Raw genomic sequence first — 24,458 nt, forward strand, 5'->3', positions numbered from 1 at the left:
GGGTGTGTATGAGGTAGTGGGGGGTTCAGGATGTGTATGAGGTAGTGGGGGAGTCAGGGTGTGTATTTGGTGAGGGGGGTCGGGGTGTGTATGAGGTGGTGGTGAGGGGGGTCAGGGTGTGTATGAGGTGGTGAGGGGGGGGTCAGGGTGTGTATGAGGTGGTAATGGGGGTCAGGGTGTGTATGAGGTGGTGAAGGGGGTCAGGGTGTGTATTAGGTGGTGAGGGGGTCAGGGTGTGTATTAGGTGGTGAGGGGGTCAGGGTGTGTATTAGGTGGTGAGGGGGTCAGGGTGTGTATGAGGTGGTGAGGGGGGGTCAGGGTGTGTATGGGGGGTGAGGTTGTGTATGTTTTCTTGTCTAATTTTAAACCCTTGTTGTCCTTTCTCCCCTTCCGTAGATGCCTTCAAGGAGCCAGACGATCCACTGTTCCCATTGGCTGTCCTGCGGTCTGTGGGCATGGCTTTGACCTACGTCCCGCTGCAGCAGCTTACCCATAATTCCTTGCCAGCGCGGTTCGTGGCAGACCAGAAGACAAGCCTACCTGAGGCACTGCAGACCCTACTCAACACACTAACTCCTTTGCTGCTGTTCAAAGCCAGACCGCTGCAACTCACTGTCTACCACATTCTAGACAAGTAAGATTAGAACACACTGTCTACCACATTCTAGACAAGTAAGATTAGAACACACTGTCTACCACATACTAGACAAGTAAGATTAGAACACTATGTCTACCACACACTGTCTACCACATACTAGACAAGTAAGATTAGAATGCACTGTTTACCACATACTGTCTACCACATACTAGACAAGTACGATATATATCTCACTGTCTACTACATACTGTCTACCACATACTAGACAAGTAAGATTAGAACACACTGTCTACCACATACTGTCTACCACATACTAGACAAGTAAGATTAGAACACACTGTCTACCACATACTAGACAAGTAAGATTAGAACACACTGTCTACCACATACTAGACAAGTAAGATTAGACCACATACTGTCTACCACATACTAGACAAGTAGGATATATAACTCACTGTCTACCACACACTGTCTACCACATACTAGACAAGTAAGATTAGAACACACTGTCTACCACATACTAGACAAGTAAGATTAGAACACACTGTCTACCACATACTGTCTACCACATACTAGACAAGTAGGATATATAACTCACTGTCTACCACATACTAGACAAGTAAGATTAGAAGACACTGTCTACCACACACTGTCTACCACACACTGTCTACCACACACTGTCTACCACACACTGTCTACCACATACTGTCTACCACATACTAGACAAGTAAGATATATAACACACTGTCTACCACACACTGTCTACCACATACTGTCTACCACATACTAGACAAGTAAGATTAGAACACACTGTCTACCACATACTAGACAAGTACGATATATATTTAACTGTCTACCACATACTAGACAAGTAAGATTAGAACACACTGTCTACCACATACTGTCTACCACATACTAGACAAGTAAGATTAGAACACACTGTCTACCACATACTGTCTACCACATACTAGACAAGTAAGATTAGAACACACTGTCTACCACATACTGTCTACCACATACAATATATAACATACTGTCTACCACATACTAGACAAGTATGATATATAACTCACTGTCTACCACATACTAGACAAGTAGGATATATAACTCACTGTCTACCACATACTGTCTACCACATACTAGACAAGTATGATATATAACTCACTGTCTACCACATATTAGACAAGTAAGATATATAACACAATGTCTACCACATACTAGACAAGTAAGATGTATAACATTACATTACATTACATTTAAGTCATTTAGCAGACGCTCTTATAACACAATGTCTACCACATTCTAGACAAGTAGGATATATAATACACTGTCTACCACATTCTAGACAAGTAGGATATATAATACACTGTCTACCACATACTAGACAAGTAAGATTAGAACTCACTGTCTACCACATACTAGACAAGTACGAGAGAGATCAAATCAATGTATTACAAATGTCTGTCTGTGTGTTCACTGCCACGGAACATGTTTGTTCCAACTTGTTGACAACTGTTGCATGGTACGTGAATACCTACCCATACGACAAGCCTCCTGAGCTCACTTGTTGATTCAGTGTCAAGGAGCATGACCTGTCCCGTCTGTCTGTCTGTCCCAGGGTAATGCCTACTCTCCCAGAGTGTGATGGAGAGGGAGACGACACCAAGCCAGAGGACGATGGAGAGGAACCGTGTCTGTGAGTGTAACAGCCCCGAGTGGGTGTGTTTCTCTATGGAATGTCCATCTGTTAGTTAAAGTGGAAATCACAGCGTTTTTAACTACTTTTACAGACGATCATAATATCAGCACAAAATATCAAATTACCAGGTTATGCTACAAAACCATCTTTAAAAGAGGTGTAAAATATAGATATATTTTTTAATAGATTATTTTTGATTCAACCTTCCATGACGTAAGGCATTGTTGTCAGAATAGATGGATGCAGTTCAATGCATTATTAATATAATTCACTAATACATTTATTTTTTTGGTCCCAGAAATATTGCTATCAGATTGAAAATGGCAGCAGGCCTGGGTACTTTGTTTGCTGCCTCCAGCCATCAGTCATAACGTGGCTAGTGCTATTCAAACTAGCTAGGGCAATGGTCATAATATGGCTAATAGACTAGCTTATCTACAGTGGCACTCGGAAAGCATTCAGACCCTTTGACTTTTTCCACATTTCTTTACATTACAACCTTATTATAAAATTGCTTAAATCGTTTTTATCCCCCCCTTCATCAATCTACACAAAATCTCATAATGACATCACACTACCCCATAATGATATCACAATACACCATAATGACATCACAATACCCCATAATGATATCACAATACACCATAATGACATCACAATACCCCATAATGACATCACAATACCCCATAATGACATCATAATGACATCACAATACCCCATAATGACATGGCAAAAACAGGTTTTTAGATGAACCTTCGCCCCAGTCTGAGATCCTGAGTGCTCTGGAGCAGGTTTTTTTATCAAGGATCTCTGCACTATACTCTGTTCATCTTTCCCTCAATCCTGACAAGTTTCCCAGTTCCTGCCACTGAAAAACATCCCCACAGCATGATGCTGCCACCACCACCATGCTTCACCGTAGGAATGGTGCCAGGTTTCCTCCAGACGTGACGCTTCGCATTCAGGCCAAAGAGTTCAATCTTGGTTTCATCAAACCAGAGTCCTTTAGGTGCCTTTTGGCAAACTCCAAGCAGGGGCATGTGCCTTTTACTGAGGAGTGGCTTCGGTCTGGCCACTCTACCACAAAGGCCTGATTGGGGGAGTGCTGCTGAAATGGTTGTCCTTCTGGAAGGTTCTCCCATCTCCACAGAGGAATTCTGGAGCTCTGTCGAAGTGACCATTGAGTTCTGGTCACCTCCCGGACCAAGGCCCTTCTCCCCGATTACTCAGTTTGACCAGGCGGCCAGGTCTAGGAAGAGTCTTGGTGGTTCCAAATGTATTCCATTTAAGAATGGAGGCCACTGTGTTCTTGGGGACCTTCAATGCTGCAGAAATGTTTTGGTACCCTTCCCCAGATCTGTGCCTCGACACAATCCTGTCTCAGAGCTTTACAGACAGTTCCTTCGACCTCATGGATTGGTTTTTGCTCTGACATGCACTGTCAACTGTGGGACCTTTATATAGACCGGTGTGTGCCTTTCCAAATCATGTCCAATCAATTGAATTAACCACAGATGAACTCCAATCAAGTTGTAGGAACATCTCAAGGATGATCAATGGAAACAGGATGTACCTGAGCTCAATATCCAGTCTCTTAGCAAAGGATATGAATACTGATGTAAGGTATTTCCGTTTTTTTTATTTTATTTAAATGCTGAAATATCTAAACTTGTTTTGGTTTTGTTATTATTGGGAATTGTGTATAGATTGATAAGGATAAAAAAAAATCCCCTTACTGACACTGAAAACTTTTTATTTTTTTAAATGTGTGAATTTATTGAAAATTAAATACAGATATCTAATTTACATAAGTATTCACACCACTGAGGCAATAGCTGTGAGTCTTTCTGGCTGAGCTTTTCCACACCTGGATCGGGCAACTTTTACCCATTTATTCTTTAGAAAATTCTTCAAGCTCTGTCACAATTGGTTGTTGATCGTTGCTAGGCAACCATTTTCATGTAGATTTCAGTCCAAACTGGAACTCGGGAACATTCAGTGTCTTCTTGGTAAGCAACTCCAGTGTATATTTGGCCTTGGTGTTTTAGGTTATTGTCCTGCTGAAAGGTGAATTAGTCTCCCAGTGTCTGGTGGAAAGCAGACTGAATCAGGTTTTCTTCTAGGATTTTGTGCTGATTTAGCCCCATTCTGTTTATTTTTATTATCCTGAAAACCTCCCCAGTTCCTTAACTTTATTATTATTATTATTATTATTTATATTAACTATATGCCAGCCACCACTATGCTTGAAAATATAGAGAGGAGTACTCAGTAATGTTTTTGTATTGGGATTTTCCCCAAATATAACACTTTGTATTCAGGACAGAAAGTGAATTGCTTTACCACGTTTTTTTTGCAGTATTACTTTAGCGCCTTGATGCAAACAGGAGGTTTTGGAATATATTTATTCTGTACAGGCTTCCTTCTTTTCATTCTGTCATTTAGGTTAGTAATTGTGGAGTAACTACAATGTTGTTGATCCATACTCAGTTTTCTCCTGTCACAGCCATTAAACTCTGTAGCTGTTTTAATGGTCACCGTTGGCTTCATGGTGAAATCGCTGAGCAGTTTCCTTCCTCTCCGGCAACCAGTGGTGTAAAGTACTTAAGTAAAACTGTTTTTAAAGTACTACTTAAGTAGTTTTTGGGGGATATTGAACATTACTATTGATTTTTATTTTTTATTTTTACAATTTTAACTTTATAACAACTTTTATTTTAAACTTTACTACTACATTCCTAATAAAAATATTGTACTTTTGAAGACCATATTTTTTTCTCTGACACCCAAAAGTACTCTTATGCTTATTAGCAGGACAGGAAAATGGTCCAATTTACACGGTTATCAAAAGAAGTTCCCCTGATCTGACGGACTCATTAATTAAACATACATGCTTGGTTTGTAAATGATGTTGGATGATGTTGCCCCTAGCTAACTGTCAAACTAGGTGGTATTCTGCCTTCTCCCTACAGTTTTCCACTGTTTTAGCTTCTCACACGACTACCTCGTATGAACTACAATCTCGACGGTTTAACATTTATAAAGGTTTCTAACCCTCTCATCAGCGAGAAAGAGTCCTTCAAATATAAACTGACTGTAGCAGTTTTGCACCGATCCATACAGCTATATTTTTTATTTTACCTTTATTTAACTAGGCAAGTCAGTTAAGAACAAATTCTTATTTTCAATGACGGCCTAGGAACAGTGGGTTAACTGCCTGTTCAGGGGCAGAACGACAGATTTGTACCTTGTCGGGGTTTGAACTTGCAACCTTGCAGTTACTAACTAGTCCAACGCTCTAACCACTAGGCTATGCTGCCGCCCCATGGGTGCCTCCCATCTAACGAAGACTATGCTTCCTCTACTTCTTATCGGATTACACATTTGTTCGGAGAATACTAGATGGTAGCTCTCGAAAGCCCTTCTCCGTATGTCGCGGTTTCAGCCGTTGCTGAAACGTCACCCGCGTTCGTCTCCGGGTAAACTACAATTACGATGCTGTCTTCTAACATTTTGAAACGTCAATAATCATCGCTTTCTAAATGTTTTTTTCTAAACATACGCTGATATGCCCTTGTCTGTTTCCATCAGCCAGAAAGAATCCTTCAAATAATAGATACACTATTTTACATTTTTTATTTATTTAACCTTTCATGTAACTAGGCAAGTCAGTTAAGAACGAATTCTTATTTACAATGACGGCCAAACCCGGACGACGCTGGGCCAATTGTGTGCCGCCCTATGGGACTCCCAATCACGGCCCGGTTGTGATACAGCCTGGAATCGAACCAGGGGGTCTGTAGTGACGCCCTCTAGCACGGAGATGCAGTTCCTTCGACCGCTGTGCCACTCGGGTGGCCCCAGTTAGCTTACGCACAGCTGTTCTCGGAGCACGCTAGATAGCTAATTAGCACAGGTGACCACCTCTGTATTCTGTAAACAAGCGCTGTGACATGGAGTTATGGCCGTGTGGGAATCCTAACCTTATAAACGGTGTGTAGTAATTTAACCTTTTTGCGTTTTGGACTTTTATTTTCTTGCTGACATGAAAGATAAAGTCCTTATGCTTCCAAAACTATACCGCAAGCAGCGCTTGTTAATGTTCAGTTAACCCACTGTTCCCTGGTAGGCTGTCATTGTAAATAAGAATTAGTTCTCCCTCTTTATAGAAGACGCTTTCGTCCAATGACTCCTGTCTAATTGAATGTCATGTAAAGGAACTGAGAGTCCTGATCAATAGCTAGCACCTGGCTCTCCGTAAATCAATTAACTAGAAAATGGTGCCATCTGGTTTACTTAATGTAAGGAATTTGAAATAATTTAATAAATAATTTATACTTGATATTTAAGTATATTTGAGCAATTACATTTCCTTTTGATACCTAAGTATATTTAAAACCAAATATGTGGAGTTTTACTCAAGTACTATTTTGCTTTAGTCATTATCTATTAAGTTATCTTGAACTTTTACTGCTGTCAACAGTTAGGAAGGACGCCTGTATCTTTGTAGTGACTGGGCATATTGACACACCATCCGAAATGTAATTAATAACTTCACCATCCTCAAAGGGATATTCAATCTCTGCTTCTTTTATTTTGAACCACCTACTGGGCGGCAGGTAGCCTAGTGGTTAGAGTGGAGGGGCGGCAGGTAGTCTAGTGGTTAGAGTGGAGGGGCGGCAGGTAGCCTAGTGGTTAGAGTGGTTAGAGAGGAGGGGGGCAGGTAGCCAGTGGTTAGCCTAGTGGTTAGAGTGGTTAGAGTGGAGGGGGGCAGGTAGTCAGTGGTTAGAGAGGAGCCTAGTGGTTGGTTAGAGTGGTTAGAGGGAGCAGGGCGTGGTTAGAGTGGAGGGGCGGCAGGTAGCCTAGTGGTTAGAGTGGAGGGGCGGGAAGTAGCCTATTGGTTAGACTGGGGGGGGGGAAGTAGCCTACTGGTTAGAGCGTTGGGGCAGTGACCCGAAAGGTTTCTGGATCGAATCCCCAAGCTGACAAGGTTAAAAGAAAATCTGTCGTTCTGCCCCCCTGAACAAGGCAGTTAACCCACTGTTCCCCTGAACAAGGCAGTTAACCCACTGTTCCCCTGAACAAGGCAGTTAACCCACTGTTCCCCTGAACAAGGCAGTTAACCCACTGTTCCCTGGTAGGCATTGTAAATAATACTTAGTTCTGACTTGCCTAGTTAAAGGTTAAAGGTTAATTAAAACATTTATATATAAAAAATCTACCAGTAGGTGCGAAGGCATTGGAAAACCTACCTGTTCTTAGGTCGAATCTGTGTAAAATTCGCTCCTTGACTGAGGGACCTGCAGGTAATTTTATATGTGGGGTATAGGGATAAGGTATTCATTCAAAAATCATGTTAACTTCTTATTGTGTTATTAGCCAGTGACACAATAAGAAAAAATCTAAATGTTATTCATTACATTTTAAATTCTGTTTCACAACAAAATGTGGAAAAAGTTGAGGGGTGTGAATACTTTCTGAAGTAGGTAAGAAATAGAAAGAAATATGCCATTTAGCGGACGCTTTTATCCAAAGCGACTTACAGTCATGTGTGCATACATTCTACGTATGGGTGGTCCCGGGAATCGAACCCACTACCCTGGCGTTACAAGCGCCATGCTCTACCAACTGAGCTACAGAAGGACCATAGGTGTGTATATCTGTATCGGGGTGTGTATATCTGTATCGGGGTGTGTATCTGTATCGGGGTGTGTATCTGTATCGGTGTGTGTATCTGTATCGGGGTGTGTGTGTATATCTGTATCGGGGTGTGTATATCTGTATCGGGGTGTGTGTGTATATCTGTATCGGGGTGTGTGTGTCTGTATCGGGGTGTGTGTGTATATCTGTATCGGGGTGTGTGTGTATATCTGTATCGGGGTGTGTGTGTATATCTGTATCGGGGTGTGTGTGTATATCTGTATCGGGGTGTGTGTGTGTATGTCTGTATCGGGGTGTGTGTATCTGTATCGGGGTGTGTATATCTGTATCGGGGTGTGTATATCTGTATCGGGGTGTGTATATCTGTATCGGGGTGTGTATATCTGTATCGGGGTGTGTATCTGTATCGGTGTGTGTATCTGTATCGGGGTGTGTATATCTGTATCGGGGTGTGTATATCTGTATCGGGGTGTGTGTGTATATCTGTATCGGGGTGTGTGTGTGTATCTGTATCGGGGTGTGTGTGTGTATCTGTATCGGGGTGTGTGTGTGTATATCTGTATCGGGGTGTGTGTGTATATCTGTATCGGGGTGTGTGTGTATATCTGTATCGGGGTGTGTGTGTCTGTATCGGGGTGTGTGTGTCTGTATCGGGGTGTGTGTATCTGTATCGGGGTGTGTATATCTGTATCGGGGTGTGTATATCTGTATCGGGGTGTGTATATCTGTATCTGGGTGTGTATATCTGTATTGGTGGGTGTGTATATCTGTATCGGTGGGTGTGTATATCAGTATCGGGGTGTGTATATCTGTATCGGGGTGTGTGTGTCTGTATCGGGGTGTGTATATCAGTATCGGGGTGTGTGTATCTGTATCGGTGTGTGTATTTGTATCGGGGTGTGTATATCAGTATCGGGGTGTGTGTGTCTGTATCGGGGTGTGTGTGTCTGTATCGGGGTGTGTATATCTGTATCGGGGTGTGTGTGTCTGTATCGGGGTGTGGATCTTGAGTTCTGATTGGTTGCTAGATAGTTAGTCATGATAATTAATGCAAAATGCCATGACTCCATTTCAAATGTCAATCCTCTGTCCCAGCCAGACTTTCATAAACTCACCCAGAAAAAAAAATCTTGACATTATTCCCCCATGCTTCTTGCATTTAGTTTTGTACAGCGGGGGTTAATATAACATTTAGTTTTGTACAGCGGGGGTTAATATAAACCCAGCATTTAGTTTGGTACAGCGGGGGTTAATATAAACACAGCATTTGGTTTGGTACAGCGGGGGTTAATATAAACCCAGCATTTAGTTTGGTACAGCGGGGGTTAATATAAGCATTTAGTTTGGTACAGCGGGGGTTAATATAAACCCAGCATTTAGTTTGGTACAGCGGGGGTTAATATAAGCATTTAGTTTGGTACAGCGGGGGTTAATATAAGCATTTAGTTTGGTACAGCGGGGGTTAATATAAACCCAGCATTTAGTTTGGTACAGCGGGGGTTAATATAAGCATTTAGTTTGGTACAGTGGGGGTTAATATAAATCCAGCATTTAGTTTGGTACAGCGGGGGTTAATATAAACATTTAGTTTGGTACAGCGGGGGTTAATATAAACATTTAGTTTGGTACAGCGGGGGTTAATATAAACCCAGCATTTAGTTTGGTACAGCGGGGGTTAATATAAACCCAGCATTTAGTTTGGTACAGCGGGGGTTAATATAAGCATTTAGTTTGGTACAGCGGGGGTTAATATAAACATTTAGTTTGGTACAGCGGGGGTTAATATAACATTTAGTTTGGTACAGCGGGGGTTAATATAAACCCAGCATTTAGTTTGGTACAGCGGGGGTTAATATAACATTTAGTTTTGTACAGCGGGGGTTAATATAAACATTTAGTTTGGTACAGCGGGGGTTAATATAAACCTAGCATTTAGTTTGGTACAGCGGGGGTTAATATAAACATTTAGTTTGGTACAGCGGGGGTTAATATAAACCTAGCATTTAGTTTGGTACAGCGGGGGTTAATATAAGCATTTAGTTTGGTACAGCGGGGGTTAATATAAACCTAGCATTTAGTTTGGTACAGCGGGGGTTAATATAAGCATTTAGTTTGGTACAGCGGGGTTAATATAAACCCAGCATTTAGTTTGGTACAGCGGGTGTTAATATAAGCATTTAGTTTGGTACAGCGGGGTTAATATAAACCCAGAATTTAGTTTGGTACAGCGGGGGTTAATATAAACCCAGCATTTAGTTTGGTACAGCGGGGGTTAATATAAGCATTTAGTTTGGTACAGCGGGGGTTAATATAAGCATTTAGTTTGGTACAGCGGGGTTAATATAAACCCAGCATTTAGTTTGGTACAGCGGGGTTTAATATAAGCATTTAGTTTTGTACAGCGGGGGTTAATATAAACCCAGCATTTAGTTTGGTACAGCGGGGGTTAATATAAGCATTTAGTTTTGTACAGCGGGGGTTAATATAAACCCAGCATTTAGTTTGGTACAGCGGGGGTTAATATAAACCTAGCATTTAGTTTGGTACAGCGGGGGTTAATATAAGCATTTAGTTTGGTACAGCGGGTGTTAATATAAACACAGCATTTAGTTTGGTACAGCGGGGGTTAATATAAACCCAGCATTTAGTTTGGTACAGCGGGGGTTAATATAAGCATTTAGTTTGGTACAGCGGGGGTTAATATAAGCATTTAGTTTGGTACAGCGGGGGTTAATATAAACCCAGCATTTAGTTTGGTACAGCGGGGGTTAATATAAGCATTTAGTTTGGTACAGCGGGGGTTAATATAAGCATTTAGTTTTGTACAGCGGGGGTTAATATAAACCCAGCATTTAGTTTGGTACAGCGGGGGTTAATATAAGCATTTAGTTTGGTACAGCGGGGGTTAATATAAGCATTTAGTTTGGTACAGCGGGGTTAATATAAGCATTTAGTTTGGTACAGCGGGGGTTAATATAAACCCAGCATTTAGTTTGGTACAGCGGGGTTAATATAAACCCAGCATTTAGTTTGGTACAGCGGGGGTTAATATAAGCATTTAGTTTGGTACAGCGGGGGTTAATATAAACCCAGCATTTAGTTTGGTACAGCGGGGGTTAATATAAACCCAGCATTTAGTTTGGTACAGCGGGGGTTAATATAAGCATTTAGTTTGGTACAGCGGGGGTTAATATAAACCTAGCATTTAGTTTGGTACAGCGGGGGTTAATATAAGCATTTAGTTTGGTACAGCGGGGGTTAATATAAACATTTAGTTTGGTACAGCGGGGGTTAATATAAACCCAGCATTTAGTTTGGTACAGCGGGGGTTAATATAAGCATTTAGTTTGGTACAGCGGGGTTAATATAAACCCAGCATTTAGTTTGGTACAGCGGGGTTAATATAAACCCAGAATTTAGTTTGGTACAGCGGGAGTTAATATAAACCCAGCATTTAGTTTGGTACAGCGGGGGTTAATATAAGCATTTAGTTTGGTACAGCGGGGGTTAATATAAACCCAGCATTTAGTTTGGTACAGTGGGGGTTAATATAAGCATTTAGTTTGGTACAGAGGGGGTTAATATAAGCATTTAGTTTGGTACAGCGGGGGTTAATATAAGCATTTAGTTTGGTACAGCGGGGTTAATATAAACCCAGCATTTAGTTTGGTACAGCGGGGGTTAATATAAGCATTTAGTTTGGTACAGCGGGGGTTAATATAAACCCAGCATTTAGTTTGGTACAGTGGGGGTTAATATAAACCCAGCATTTAGTTTGGTACAGCGGGGGTTAATATAAACACAGCATTTAGTTTGGTACAGCGGGGGTTAATATAAACCTGGCATTTAGTTTGGTACAGCGGGGGTTAATATAAACCCAGCATTTAGTTTGGTACAGCGGGGGTTAATATAAACCCAGCATTTAGTTTGGTACAGCGGGGGTTAATATAAACCCAGCATTTAGTTTGGTACAGCGGGGGTTAATATAAACACAGCATCTAGTTTGGTACAGCGGGGGTTAATATAAACACAACATTTAGTTTGGTACAGCGGGGGTTAATATAAACATTTAGTTTGGTACAGCGGGGGTTAATATAAACATTTAGTTTGGTACAGCGGGGGTTAATATAAGCATTTAGTTTGGTACAGCGGGGGTTAATATAAGCATTTAGTTTGGTACAGCGGGGGTTAATATAAGCATTTAGTTTGGTACAGCGGGGGTTAATATAAACACAGCATTTAGTTTGGTACAGCGGGGGTTAATATAAACCCAGCATTTAGTTTGGTACAGCGGGGGTTAATATAAGCATTTAGTTTGGTACAGCGGGGGTTAATATAAACCCAGCATTTAGTTTGGTACAGCGGGGGTTAATATAAGCATTTAGTTTGGTACAGCGGGGGTTAATATAAACACAGCATTTAGTTTGGTACAGCGGGGGTTAATATAAACCTAGCATTTAGTTTGGTACAGCGGGGGTTAATATAAGCATTTAGTTTGGTACAGCGGGGGTTAATATAAACCCAGCATTTAGTTTGGTACAGCGGGGGTTAATATAAACATTTAGTTTGGTACTGGTATTACTAAATGCTAGGCTTAAACCCGGGAATTATTGTGTGATAACTCCCTCGTAAGGGTTGTTTCCCTAAATATATCTGGTATAGGGTATATCTGGTGTCATAATACCAGGCTTTGCCTCTGACCGAAGAACAGACCTGAGTTGGAAGTTATTTGCTAAAATATCTTTGTGTCTGTGTTTTCTAACGATGTGTGTTTGTGTGTGTATATTTAACTCTGTGCTTTCTGTGTGTTTGTGTGTGTATATTTAACTCTGTGCTTTCTGTGTGTGTGTGTGTGTGTGTAGGTCTCCCCCGGCAGCTCTGATGACCCTCCTGTCTACGTGTGAGGAGTTGTGTGAGAGCATCATGGTTGGAGTGTGTGTCGGGGAGTTTGCAGTGGTTCAACCTCTCTCTGTGGAATACTCCTGTATCCTGGCCTACCTGTTGGCCTGGAAACTACTGCTGTCCTTCTTCAAGGCTTCTCCCTCCCACGTAAGTTGACAGCTGGAGTGAGTGAGGTGAGGTGAGGTGAGGTTAGTGAGGTGAGGTGAGGTTAGTGAGTGAGTGAGGTTAGTGAGTGAGTGAGGTTAGTGAGTGAGTGAGGTTAGTGAGTGAGTGAGGTTAGTGATTGAGTGAGTGAGTGAGTTGGTAACCCATCCCTTAGCGATGAATTGACACGTAAACAAACGTAATAATTATTCTGGTGTTCTGTGCAGTGCGCCCTGCATAAATAGTGATAAATAAATCAATACACAAGTACCATTTGCTGTGTAGGAGGTCGTTCTTTTACAATTTAATTATAGGTCATTTTATTCTAGGCTTTATCTAAACACATATGGAAATACACAACAGACATTTAAGTTACTCCTCATGACTACATAATACCAGGGTATATCTGGTGGTCTGTCTCCTCATGACTACATAATACCAGGGTATATCTGGTCTGTCTCCTCATGACTACATAATACCAGGGTATATCTGGTTGTCTGTCTCCTCATGACTACATAATACCAGGGTATATCTGGTGGTCTGTCTCCTCATGACTACATAATACCAGGGTATATCTGGTCTGTCTCCTCATGACTACATAATACCAGGGTATATCTGGTCTGTCTCCTCATGACTACATAATACCAGGGTATATCTGGTGGTCTGTCTCCATAATACCAGGGTATATCTGGTCTGTCTCCTCATGACTACATAATACCAGGGTATATCTGGTCTGTCTCCTCATGACTACATAATACCAGGGTATATCTGGTCTGTCTCCTCATGACTACATAATACCAGGGTATATCTGGTGGTCTGTCTCCTCATGACTACATAATACCAGGGTATATCTGGTCTGTCTCCTCATGACTACATAATACCAGGGTATATCTGGTCTGTCTCCTCATGTCTCCATAATACCAGGGTATATCTGGTGGTCTGTCTCCTCATGACTACATAATACCAGGGTATATCTGGTCTGTCTCCTCATGACTACATAATACCAGGGTATATCTGGTGGTCTGTCTCCTCATGACTACATAATACCAGGGTATATCTGGTCTGTCTCCTCATGACTACATAATACCAGGGTATATCTGGTCTGTCTCCTACATAATACCATGACTACATAATACCAGGGTATATCTGGTGGTCTGTCTCCTCATGACTACATAATACCAGGGTATATCTGGTCTGTCTCCTCATCTGGTGGTCTGTCTACATAATACCAGGGTATATCTGGTCTGTCTCCTCATGACTACATAATACCAGGGTATATCTGGTGGTCTGTCTCCTCATGACTACATAATACCAGGGTATATCTGGTCTGTCTCCTCATGACTACATAATACCAGGGTATATCTGGTCTGTCTCCTCATGACTACATAATACCAGGGTATATCTGGTCTGTCTCCTCATGACTACATAATACCAGGGTATATCTGGTCTGTCTCCTCATGACTACATAATACCAGGGTATATCTGGTGGTCTGTCTCCTCATGACTACATAATACCAGGGTAATATCTGGTCTGTCTCCTCATGACTACATAATCCAGGGTATATCTGGTGGTCTGTCTCCTCATGACTACATAATACCAGGGTATATCTGGTCTGTCTCCTCATGACTACATAATACCAGGGTATATCTGGTGGTCTGTCTCCTACCAGGGTATATCATGACTACATAATACCAGGGTATATCTGGTGGTCTGTCTCCTCATGACTACATAATACCAGGGTATATCTGGTCTGTCTCCTCCATAATCAGGGTATATGACTACATAATGGTCTGTCTCCTCATGACTCCATAATACCAGGGTATATCTGGTCTGTCTCCTCATGACTACATAATACCAGGGTATATCTGGTCTGTCTCCTCATGACTACATAATACCAGGGTATATCTGGTCTGGACTCATAATACCAGGGTATATCTGGTCTGTCTCCTCATGACTACATAATACCAGGGTATATCTGGTCTGTCTCCTCATGACTACATAATACCAGGGTATATCTGGTCTGTCTCCTCATGACTACATAATACCAGGGTATATCTGGTGGTCTGTCTCCTCATGACTACATAATACCAGGGTATATCTGGTCTGTCTCCTCATGACTACATAATACCAGGGTATATCTGGTGGTCTGTCTCCTCATGACTACATAATACCAGGGTATATCTGGTCTGTCTCCATAATACCAGGGTATATCTGGTGGTCTGTCTCCATAATACCAGGGTATATCTGGTCTGTCTCCTCATGACTACATAATACCAGGGTATATCTGGTCTGTCTCCTCATGACTACATAATACCAGGGTATATCTGGTCTGTCTCCATAATACCAGGGTATATCTGGTGGTCTGTCTCCATAATACCAGGGTATATCTGGTCTGTCTCCTCATGACTACATAATACCAGGGTATATCTGGTCTGTCTCCTCATGACTACATAATACCAGGGTATATCTGGTCTGTCTCCTCATGACTACATAATACCAGGGTATATCTGGTGGTCTGTCTCCATAATACCAGGGTATATCTGGTCTGTCTCCTCATGACTACATAATACCAGGGTATATCTGGTGGTCTGTCTCTATGCTAACCTGCGTGTCCAGTACTCTCTCTATCTAAAGAAGCTGACCTGTGTGTTCTCTCTCTCTCTCTAGCTGCGTGTCCAGTACTCTCTCTATCTAAAGAAGTCCCTTCACAAGCTCCTCCTCCACCTGTTCAGACTGATGCCTGAAAACCCCGCCTACATCGGCCAGGGGGCGGAGCCTGTCTCCAAGGAGACCAAGACATTCTTCACAGAGAGCCTCTCTCTGGACGTCAACAGTGGGTAGCAGCACACGCACGCACGCATGCACGCACGCACGCACGCACGCACGTCTGTCTCTCTCTCTCTGTCCCTGTCTCCTCGCTCTCTCTGTCTCCTCGCTCTCTCTGTCTCCTCGCTCTCTCTGTCTCCTCTCTCTCTCTGTCTCCTCGCTCTCTCTGTCTCCTCTCTCTCTCTCTCTCTCTCTCTCTCTCTCTCTCTCTCTCTCTCTCTCTCTCTCTCTCTCTCTCTCTCTCTCTCTCTCTCTCTCTCTCTCTCTCTCTCTGTCTCTCTTTGTCTCTAATTCTCTGTCTCTCTGTCTTTCTCCACAGAGTCGTCCGGTATCCAATATGAGCTCTCCCACCTGGCGTGTTGTGTGTACTACAGTGCGGTACAGGACCTGCCTGCCATGGTTAGGTTGTGGTGGACCAGTCAGGAGAAGAGAGTTAGCCACACGGTGGATAAGTTCACAGGACGATACGTCTCGCCTGTCCTCTCTGCTCAGGAGATCTCCTCTGTACACGCCAGCACACAGACCTTCGACAGCATGACTGTGAGTAGGGGAGGGAGAGAGGGAGAGAGGGAGAGAGGGAGAGAGGGAGAGAGGGAAATATCTTTGTTATTACGAGTAGATGGATGAGAAAAAAAAACTACATTTTGATCTATTTTGAATTCAGGCAGTAAAAACTAAAATGTGGAATAAGTCAAGGGGGTATGAATACTTTCTGAAGGCTCTGTAGATGTTATCCTGGGATTCTCCTGTTACCAGCAGCAACATTTACATTTTAGTTTTTACTGCCTGAATTCAAAATAGATCAAAATGTACAGTTTTTTTTTCTCGTCCATCTACTCGTAATAACAACGTGAAAACATGTTTTGAGAAATGTTTGATAAATGAAATACATATATCTAATTTACATAAGTATTCAAACCCCTTTTTGCTATGACACTCCAAATGGACACCCAGGTGCATCTAATTTCCTTTGATAGGAGTTCCACCTGCAGGCCAATTTAAATTGTTTGAGCACGATTTATATAGAGAAACACCTGGTGCATATCAGAGTAGAAACCATCTCATGAAGTCACAAGGGAACTGCCTGTAGATCTCTGAGATAGAACTGTGGAGAGGCATATTTCTGGGGAAGGGAACTGCCTGTAGATCTGGGGTAGGCAACTGCCTGTAGATCTGGGGAAGGGAACTGCCTGTAGATCTGGGGAAGGGAACTGCCTGTAGATCTGGGGAAGGGAACTGCCTGTAGATCTGGGGAAGGGAACTGCCTGTAGATCTGGGGAAGGGAACTGCCTGTAGATCTGGGGAAGGGAACTGCCTGTAGATCTGGGGAAGGCAACTGCCTGTAGATCTGGGGAAGGCAACTGCCTGTAGATCTGGGGAAGGCAACTGCCTGTAGATCTGGGGAAGGCAACTGCCTGTAGATCTGGGGAAGGCAACTGCCTGTAGATCTGGGGAAGGGAACTGCCTGTAGATCTGGGGAAGGGAACTGCCTGTAGATCTGGGGAAGGGAACTGCCTGTAGATCTGGGGAAGGGAACTGCCTGTAGATCTGGGGAAGGCAACTGCCTGTAGATCTGGGGAAGGCAACTGCCTGTAGATCTGGGGAAGGCAACTGCCTGTAGATCTGGGGAAGGGAACTGTGATGAGGCATATATCTGGGGAAGGGAACTGCCTGTAGATCTGGGGAAGGGGTATACAACCATTTTATTTTTTATTTTTTAAAGTTTCCAAGAGCACAGTGGTCGTCTCCATCACTGGGAAATCTGAAAAAAATATGAAACTAGCCAGCCGTCCAATCAAACTGAAGAACCGGGAAAGAAAGACTGATCGTGGAGGTGACCAGGAACCCAACGACCACACTGACAGAACTACAGAGTTCCTTGGCTGAAATGGGAGAACCGGCCAAAAGGACACGGTCTCCGAAGTACTTCACTGATCTGGGCTTTATGGGAGAGTGGCCAGACGGAAGCCACTCCTGAGGAAAAAGGCACATGACATGACACTCCTGGAGTTTACAAAAAAAGGCACGTGAAAGATCATTAGGCAAAAGATTCTGTGGTCTGAGGAGACAAAAATGTAACTCTTTGGCCTGAATGCATGCAAGCGCTATGACTGGAGAAAACCAGGTACAGCTCTCTGTCTGGAGAAAACCAGGTACAGCTCTATGTCTGGAGAAAACCAGGTACAGCTCTCTGTCTGGAGAAAACCAGGTACAGCTCTCTGTCTGGAGAAAACCAGGTACAGTCTGTCTGGAGAAAACCAGGTACAGCTCTCTGTCTGGAGAAAACCAGGTACAGCTCTCTGTCTGGAGAAAACCAGGTACAGCTCTCTGTCTGGAGAAAACCAGGTACAGCTCTCTGTCTGGAGAAAACCAGGTACAGCTCTCTGTCTGGAGAAAACCAGGTACAGCTCTCTGTCTGGAGAAAACCAGGTACAGCTCTCTGTCTGGAGAAAACCAGGTACAGCTCTCTGTCTGGAGAAAACCAGGTACAGCTTTCTGTCTGGAGAAAACCAGGTACAGCTCTATGTCTGGAGAAAACCAGGTACAGCTCTATGTCTGGAGAAAACCAGGTACAGCTCATCACCCATCTAACATCTATCCCTACTGTGAAGTATGGTGGTGGCAGCATCATGCTGTGGAGATGCTTTTCATCGGCAGGGACTGGGAGACTGGTAAGGATAGAGGGGGAAATGAATGGAGCCAAATGCAGTCAAATCCTTGATGCAAACGACCTTAGACTCGGGGGCGAAGGTTCACATTCCAACAGGACAATGACCCCGTTGCCAAAGCAACGCTGGAATGGCTTCAGAGCAAGAATGTTGAAAGTCCTTGGAGTGGTCCAGCCAAAGCCCAGACTTGAATCCCATTGAAAATCTGTGGAAAGACTTGAAGATTGCTGTTCACCACCTTTCCCCATCTAACTTAATAGAGCTTGAGAAAGAATCCAGATGTGTAAAGCTGATTGTCATACCGAACGACAACAAAAGCTGTAAATATATTTTCAATAAATAATTCAGGCTGTAACACAACAAAATGTGGAATAAGTCGAGGTGTATGAATACTATCTGAAGGCACTGTAACTACTGTTCCCTGAAGGAGAGAAACGAGCTACAGCCTAATATGGAGAGAGTCACACACTCGCGACTCCAGCTGAAGGATACACGCCTGACAACGCCAATGAACATCCGCTGCTCCCTAGAAGCCCCGCTTTACACAGATGATAAGTTTGAGGTTCGGATTTATTCTTTCAATTTAAAAACAGCTCTTCACCAAGCCCAGGAACGGGCGGAGTGGGGGCATTAAACAGGCGCTCTAACTCATTTCATCTCCTTCAAGGAAGAGTAGTTATAGTCATAACGTTACGTTCCCTCTCATTCGGTCAACTTTGGTACAACATACTATGGGGAAATGCAATCGCGGCCTAAGACGACACCCAACGGATACTAAATGAAACGGCCCCTGTGAGGGCCCCCCCCCCAGACCTGACCCACGCCAGGTGTGGTATTGCGTACACGACGTGCTGCCTAGTGACATTTGCCCTGTCCCCGTTGTAAGCACACTGGGTGCAGTGACATACAAGAGATTAAAAAACTCACACAGTGTGGTGATTTCAACTCACCTCAGCACATATGTCTCCTATATTCAACCCTTTAAGCAGCTCAAAACGCTGCCAGACCCCTGGTTGACACCGCTAGGTAACCCTCGTCTCTTACTGCTATATGTGACCGACTGGCTCGATTCGTTCTTATGTAGAAACATTTGAAATTGTGTGTTTTTTTTTTTACACTGGATAAAAGACAGAGCAAGAAAACGATATACGTTTACTGGGAAAGTAATTCTGCTTTGACAGGTGATACAACTCCACTTGAGAAAATGGCCCTTGCATGTTTTAGTCCACCTACTGGAGAGCTCTTCCTTGTCTACACCACATTCAGCATCGTTTACACACTCTTAAGCCTTAGCCCCACCCATTCAGCATCATTTACACACTCTTAAGCCTTAGCCCCACCCATTCAGCATCATTTACACACTCTTAAGCCTTAGCCCCACCCATCTCTTTAAGGATCCACATGTGAGGCCATGTGCTAAACAGAGTACGGTAGTGTACTAAACAAGCAAAGATTTCAAGACTAAAGGCTGGTTTATATTATATGTGTGTTTTGTAAATTTCATCTGGAGTGCCAGAGTGTACATTTGTGAATTCAGAGCGTTGTCAGACTGTCCGTTCATAAATTCAGAGCGTTGTCAGGTTGTCCATTCATAAATTCAGAGCGTTGTCAGGTTGTCCATTCATAAATTCAGAGCGTTGTCAGATTGTCCATTCATAAATTCAGTGTTTCGCTCTCTGAGCATTCAGAGTGCACACTGGATGCTCTGGCTGAGGAGTAGGGCTGATCCGACCATTCTGACCTAACAGCAGCAGTCAAGAACTCAAGCTAACTGGCTAACTTTGGCTAGCTTGCTATCTTCTTCCAGACACAAATGAGAGAACAGCTCACTCTGACCATTTTACTCTCCCGAGCAGAGCTGGTTAGGCTGTTGTCATGTTATCCAGAGCGTTGGTGACTGTAACTGTGCTGCTGGCAAAAATGTTATTACGTTTTTTTTTTTTTTTGCCAATGTCTACTGACACTGGCCATATTCAACGGGTGTTGAACATTCGTAAATTCGTCATATTCGCGCTCAAATTTACCAACTAACCTTACGTCTATCAACAGTTGTCGCAGTGACATCATGAACATTCTATTGAAATGGTTACTTTCACAGAGTGACTAGGCAACAGGATAAACAATAAATAGTAATGGTTACTTTCACAGAGTGATATTTGGTTAACTATTTGGTTAGATATTTGGTTAACTATTTGGTTAGATATTTGGTTAGATATTTGGTTAACTATTTGGTTAACTATTTGGTTAACTATTTGGTTAACTATTTGGTTAGATATTTGGTTAACTATTTGGTTAACTATTTGGTTAACTATTTGGTTAACTATTTGGTTAGATATTTGGTTAGATATTTGGTTAACTATTTGGTTAACTATTTGGTTAACTATTTGGTTAACTATTTGGTTAACTATTTGGTTAACTATTTGGTTAACTATTTGGTTAACTATTTGGTTAACTATTTGGTTAACTATTTGGTTAGATATTTGGTTAGATATTTGGTTAGATATTTGGTTAACTATTTGGTTAGATATTTGGTTAGATATTTGGTTAGATATTTGGTTAGATATTTGGTTAGATATTTGGTTAGATATTTGGTTAACTATTTGGTTAGATATTTCACTAGCTATAGAAGTCTCATGGCTTGGGGGTAGAAGCTGCTCAGGGTCCTATTGGCTCCTTTTGGTACCACTTGCCATATGGTAGCAGAGAGAACAGTCGAACTCACGCAGTCTGAGTTTTTAAATCTTTTTTTGTTGTTGTCTCTGTCCAGGTCAGTGGACGATATCATCAACAGACAGCAGTTAACTCCTCTCTCTTTCTCCGTCTCTCTCTCTCTCCCTGTGTCACAGGTGAAGGCTCGTTCGGCAGCGCGGGAGGTGATCGCCACCTACTCAGTGGATGATATCTTCATAGAGCTGGTGATCCAGCTACCACATAACTATCCTCTAGGCTCGATCACAGTAGAGAGTGGCAGGAGGGTGGGGGTCGCTGTACAACAATGGAGGAACTGGATGTTACAGCTCAGTACATACCTCACACACCAGGTAACACACACACCAGGTAACACACACACCAGGTAACACACACACCAGGTAACACACACACCAGGTAACACACACACCAGGTAACACACACACCAGGTAACACACACACCAGGTAACACACACACCAGGTAACACACACACCAGGTAACACACACACCAGGTAACACACACACCAGGTAACACACACACCAGGTAACACACACACCAGGTAACACACACACCAGGTAACACACACACCAGGTAACACACACACACCAGGTAACACACACACCAGGTAACACACACACACCAGGTAACACACACACCAGGTAACACACACACACCAGGTAACACACACACACCAGGTAACACACACACACCAGGTAACACACACACACCAGGTAACACACACACCAGGTAACACACACACACCAGGTAACACACACACACCAGGTAACACACACACACCAGGTAACACACACACACACCAGGTAACACACACACACCAGGTAACACACACACCAGGTAACACACACACACACCAGGTAACACACACACACCAGGTAACACACACACACCAGGTAACACACACACACACCAGGTAACACACACACACACCAGATAACACACACACACACCAGGCAACACACACACACACCAGGTAACACACACACACCAGATAACACACACACACACCAGGTAACACACACACACACCAGGTAACACACACACACACCAGGTAACACACACACACACCAGGTAACACACACACCAGATAACACACACACACACCAGATAACACAAACACACACACACCAGTTAACACAAACACACACACACCAGTTAACACACACACCAGATAACACACACACACACCAGGTAACACACACACACACCAGGTAACACACACACACACCAGGTAACACACTCACACACCAGGTAACACACTCACACACCAGGTAACACACTCACACACCAGGTAACACACACACACACCAGGTAACACACACACACACCAGGTAACACACACACACACCAGGTAACACACACACCAGGTAAACACACACACACACCAGGTAACACACACACCAGGTAACACCACACACCAGGTAACACACACACCAGGTAACACACACACACACACCAGGTAACACACACACACACCAGGTAACACACACACCAGGTAACACACACACACACCAGGTAACACACACACCAGGTAACACACACACACACACCAGGTAACACACACACACACCAGGTAACACACACACACCAGGTAACACACACACACCAGGTAACACACACACACCAGGTAACACACACACACACACCAAGGTCGCCATCAATAATGTGTGGTCCCTGGTCATGACCCCTTCTTGGGGAGTTTGGATGTGCAAAAAACACATGAGCATTTTACACTGCCCACGCGTACTCTTGTGTGAAACAGGACAACTATAAGCACCCCCCGACATACAGTGTTGTGTGTGCGCGCGTGTGTGTGTGTGTGTGTGTGTGTGTGTGTGTATATATACACCCTCAAAACTTGAGACATCTGTGGCATTGTGTTGTGTGACAAAACTGCACATTTTAGAGTGGCCTTTTATTGTCCCCAGCACCAGATATGCCACACCTGTCAGGTGTACCTGTGTAATGATCATGCTGTTTAAATCAGCTTTGTGATATGCTATACCTGTCGGGTGGAAGGATTATCTTGTTAAAGGAGAAATGTTCACTAACAGGGGATGTAAACATTTTCTGAGAAATAAGCTTTTTGTGCCTATGGAACATTTCTGGGATGTTTTTATCATGAAACATGAGACCAACACTTTACATGTTGCGTTTCTATTTTTTGTGTGTGTGTGTGTGTGTGTGTGTGTGTGTGTGTGTGTGTGTGTGTGTGTGTGTGTGTGTGTGTGTGTGTGTATTTTATTTTTTATTATTACAAATTTGTAACCCTTTTTTGTTGTAGACACAAAACGATCTTCCATTTGTTTAAAAAAAAAACCCGGTAGAGGTCCTATGACACTTGTAGGGGTCATAGTCTCCCCTTTACATTGAGAGGTCACCTCACACTTGTAGGGGTAATAGTCTCGCCTTTACATTGAGGAGTCACCTCACACTTGTAGGGCCGTAGACTCTCCCCTTTCCATTGAGGGGTCACCTCACACTTGTAGGGGTCGTAGAGTCTCCCCTTTACATTGAGAGGTCACCTCACACTTGTAGGGGTCGTAGAGTCTCCCCTTTCCATTGCGGGGTCACCTCACACTGCGCTATGTAAGTATCATCTTCCCCGTCTCTCTTTGTGTTTATGATAGAACGGCAGTATAATGGAGGGCCTGGCTCTGTGGAAGACCAACGTGGATAAGAGGTTCGAGGGAGTAGAGGATTGTATGATCTGTTTCTCTGTTATCCATGGATCCAACTACTCTCTGCCCAAGAAGGCCTGCCGCACCTGCAAGAAAAAGTTCCACTCTGCCTGTCTGGTGAGAGACTGCTATTCACACAGGACAACGCACGCACGCACGCACACACGCACGCACACACACAAACTGCAATACAAGAGAACACACTCAGAGGCATATAGGTTATGACACACACACACACACACACACACACACACACACACACACACACACACACACACACACACACACACACACACACACACACACACACACACACACACACACACACACACACACACACACACACACACACACACACACACACACACACACACACACACACACACACAAATTCACAGTTTGGGCTGTTGTGGGGACCGTATTAATGCCACACCGGCGGTCATGAGTCATGAAGGCAGTCAAATTCCACATAACCGTTTAGTCACGGTAATTAGGCTTCTCCAAGTTCTGATGCTCCTGCTGGTCATTAGTAGCCTACCAAACCTGCTAACTGCCTGGTACTCAGCACT

At 43.3% G+C, this 24,458-nt stretch overlaps 1 protein-coding gene across 2 annotated transcripts in view; it reads left to right on the forward strand.

Moving 5' to 3' along the window:
• ltn1 (listerin E3 ubiquitin protein ligase 1) overlaps positions 1 to 24,458 on the forward strand; it is a 77,542-nt gene that overhangs the window by 49,785 nt on the left and 3,299 nt on the right. The window contains exons 23-30 of one of the 2 annotated variants that reach the window (XM_046317285.1): positions 397 to 634; positions 2,217 to 2,294; positions 12,821 to 13,005; positions 15,608 to 15,635; positions 15,699 to 15,838; positions 16,151 to 16,371; positions 21,347 to 21,541; positions 23,839 to 24,006. In XM_046317285.1, coding sequence (XP_046173241.1) covers positions 397 to 634; positions 2,217 to 2,294; positions 12,821 to 13,005; positions 15,608 to 15,635; positions 15,699 to 15,838; positions 16,151 to 16,371; positions 21,347 to 21,541; positions 23,839 to 24,006 — 1,253 coding nt within the window. Of the gene's footprint in view, positions 1 to 396; positions 635 to 2,216; positions 2,295 to 12,820; positions 13,008 to 15,607; positions 15,636 to 15,672; positions 15,839 to 16,150; positions 16,372 to 21,346; positions 21,542 to 23,838; positions 24,007 to 24,458 lie in introns of both variants that reach the window. The other variant, XM_046317286.1, reaches the window with a different exon arrangement.

The sequence above is a fragment of the Oncorhynchus gorbuscha genome, linkage group LG20, assembly GCF_021184085.1.
Source record: "Oncorhynchus gorbuscha isolate QuinsamMale2020 ecotype Even-year linkage group LG20, OgorEven_v1.0, whole genome shotgun sequence".
In the NCBI taxonomy this organism is placed as follows: Eukaryota; Metazoa; Chordata; class Actinopteri; order Salmoniformes; family Salmonidae; genus Oncorhynchus; species Oncorhynchus gorbuscha.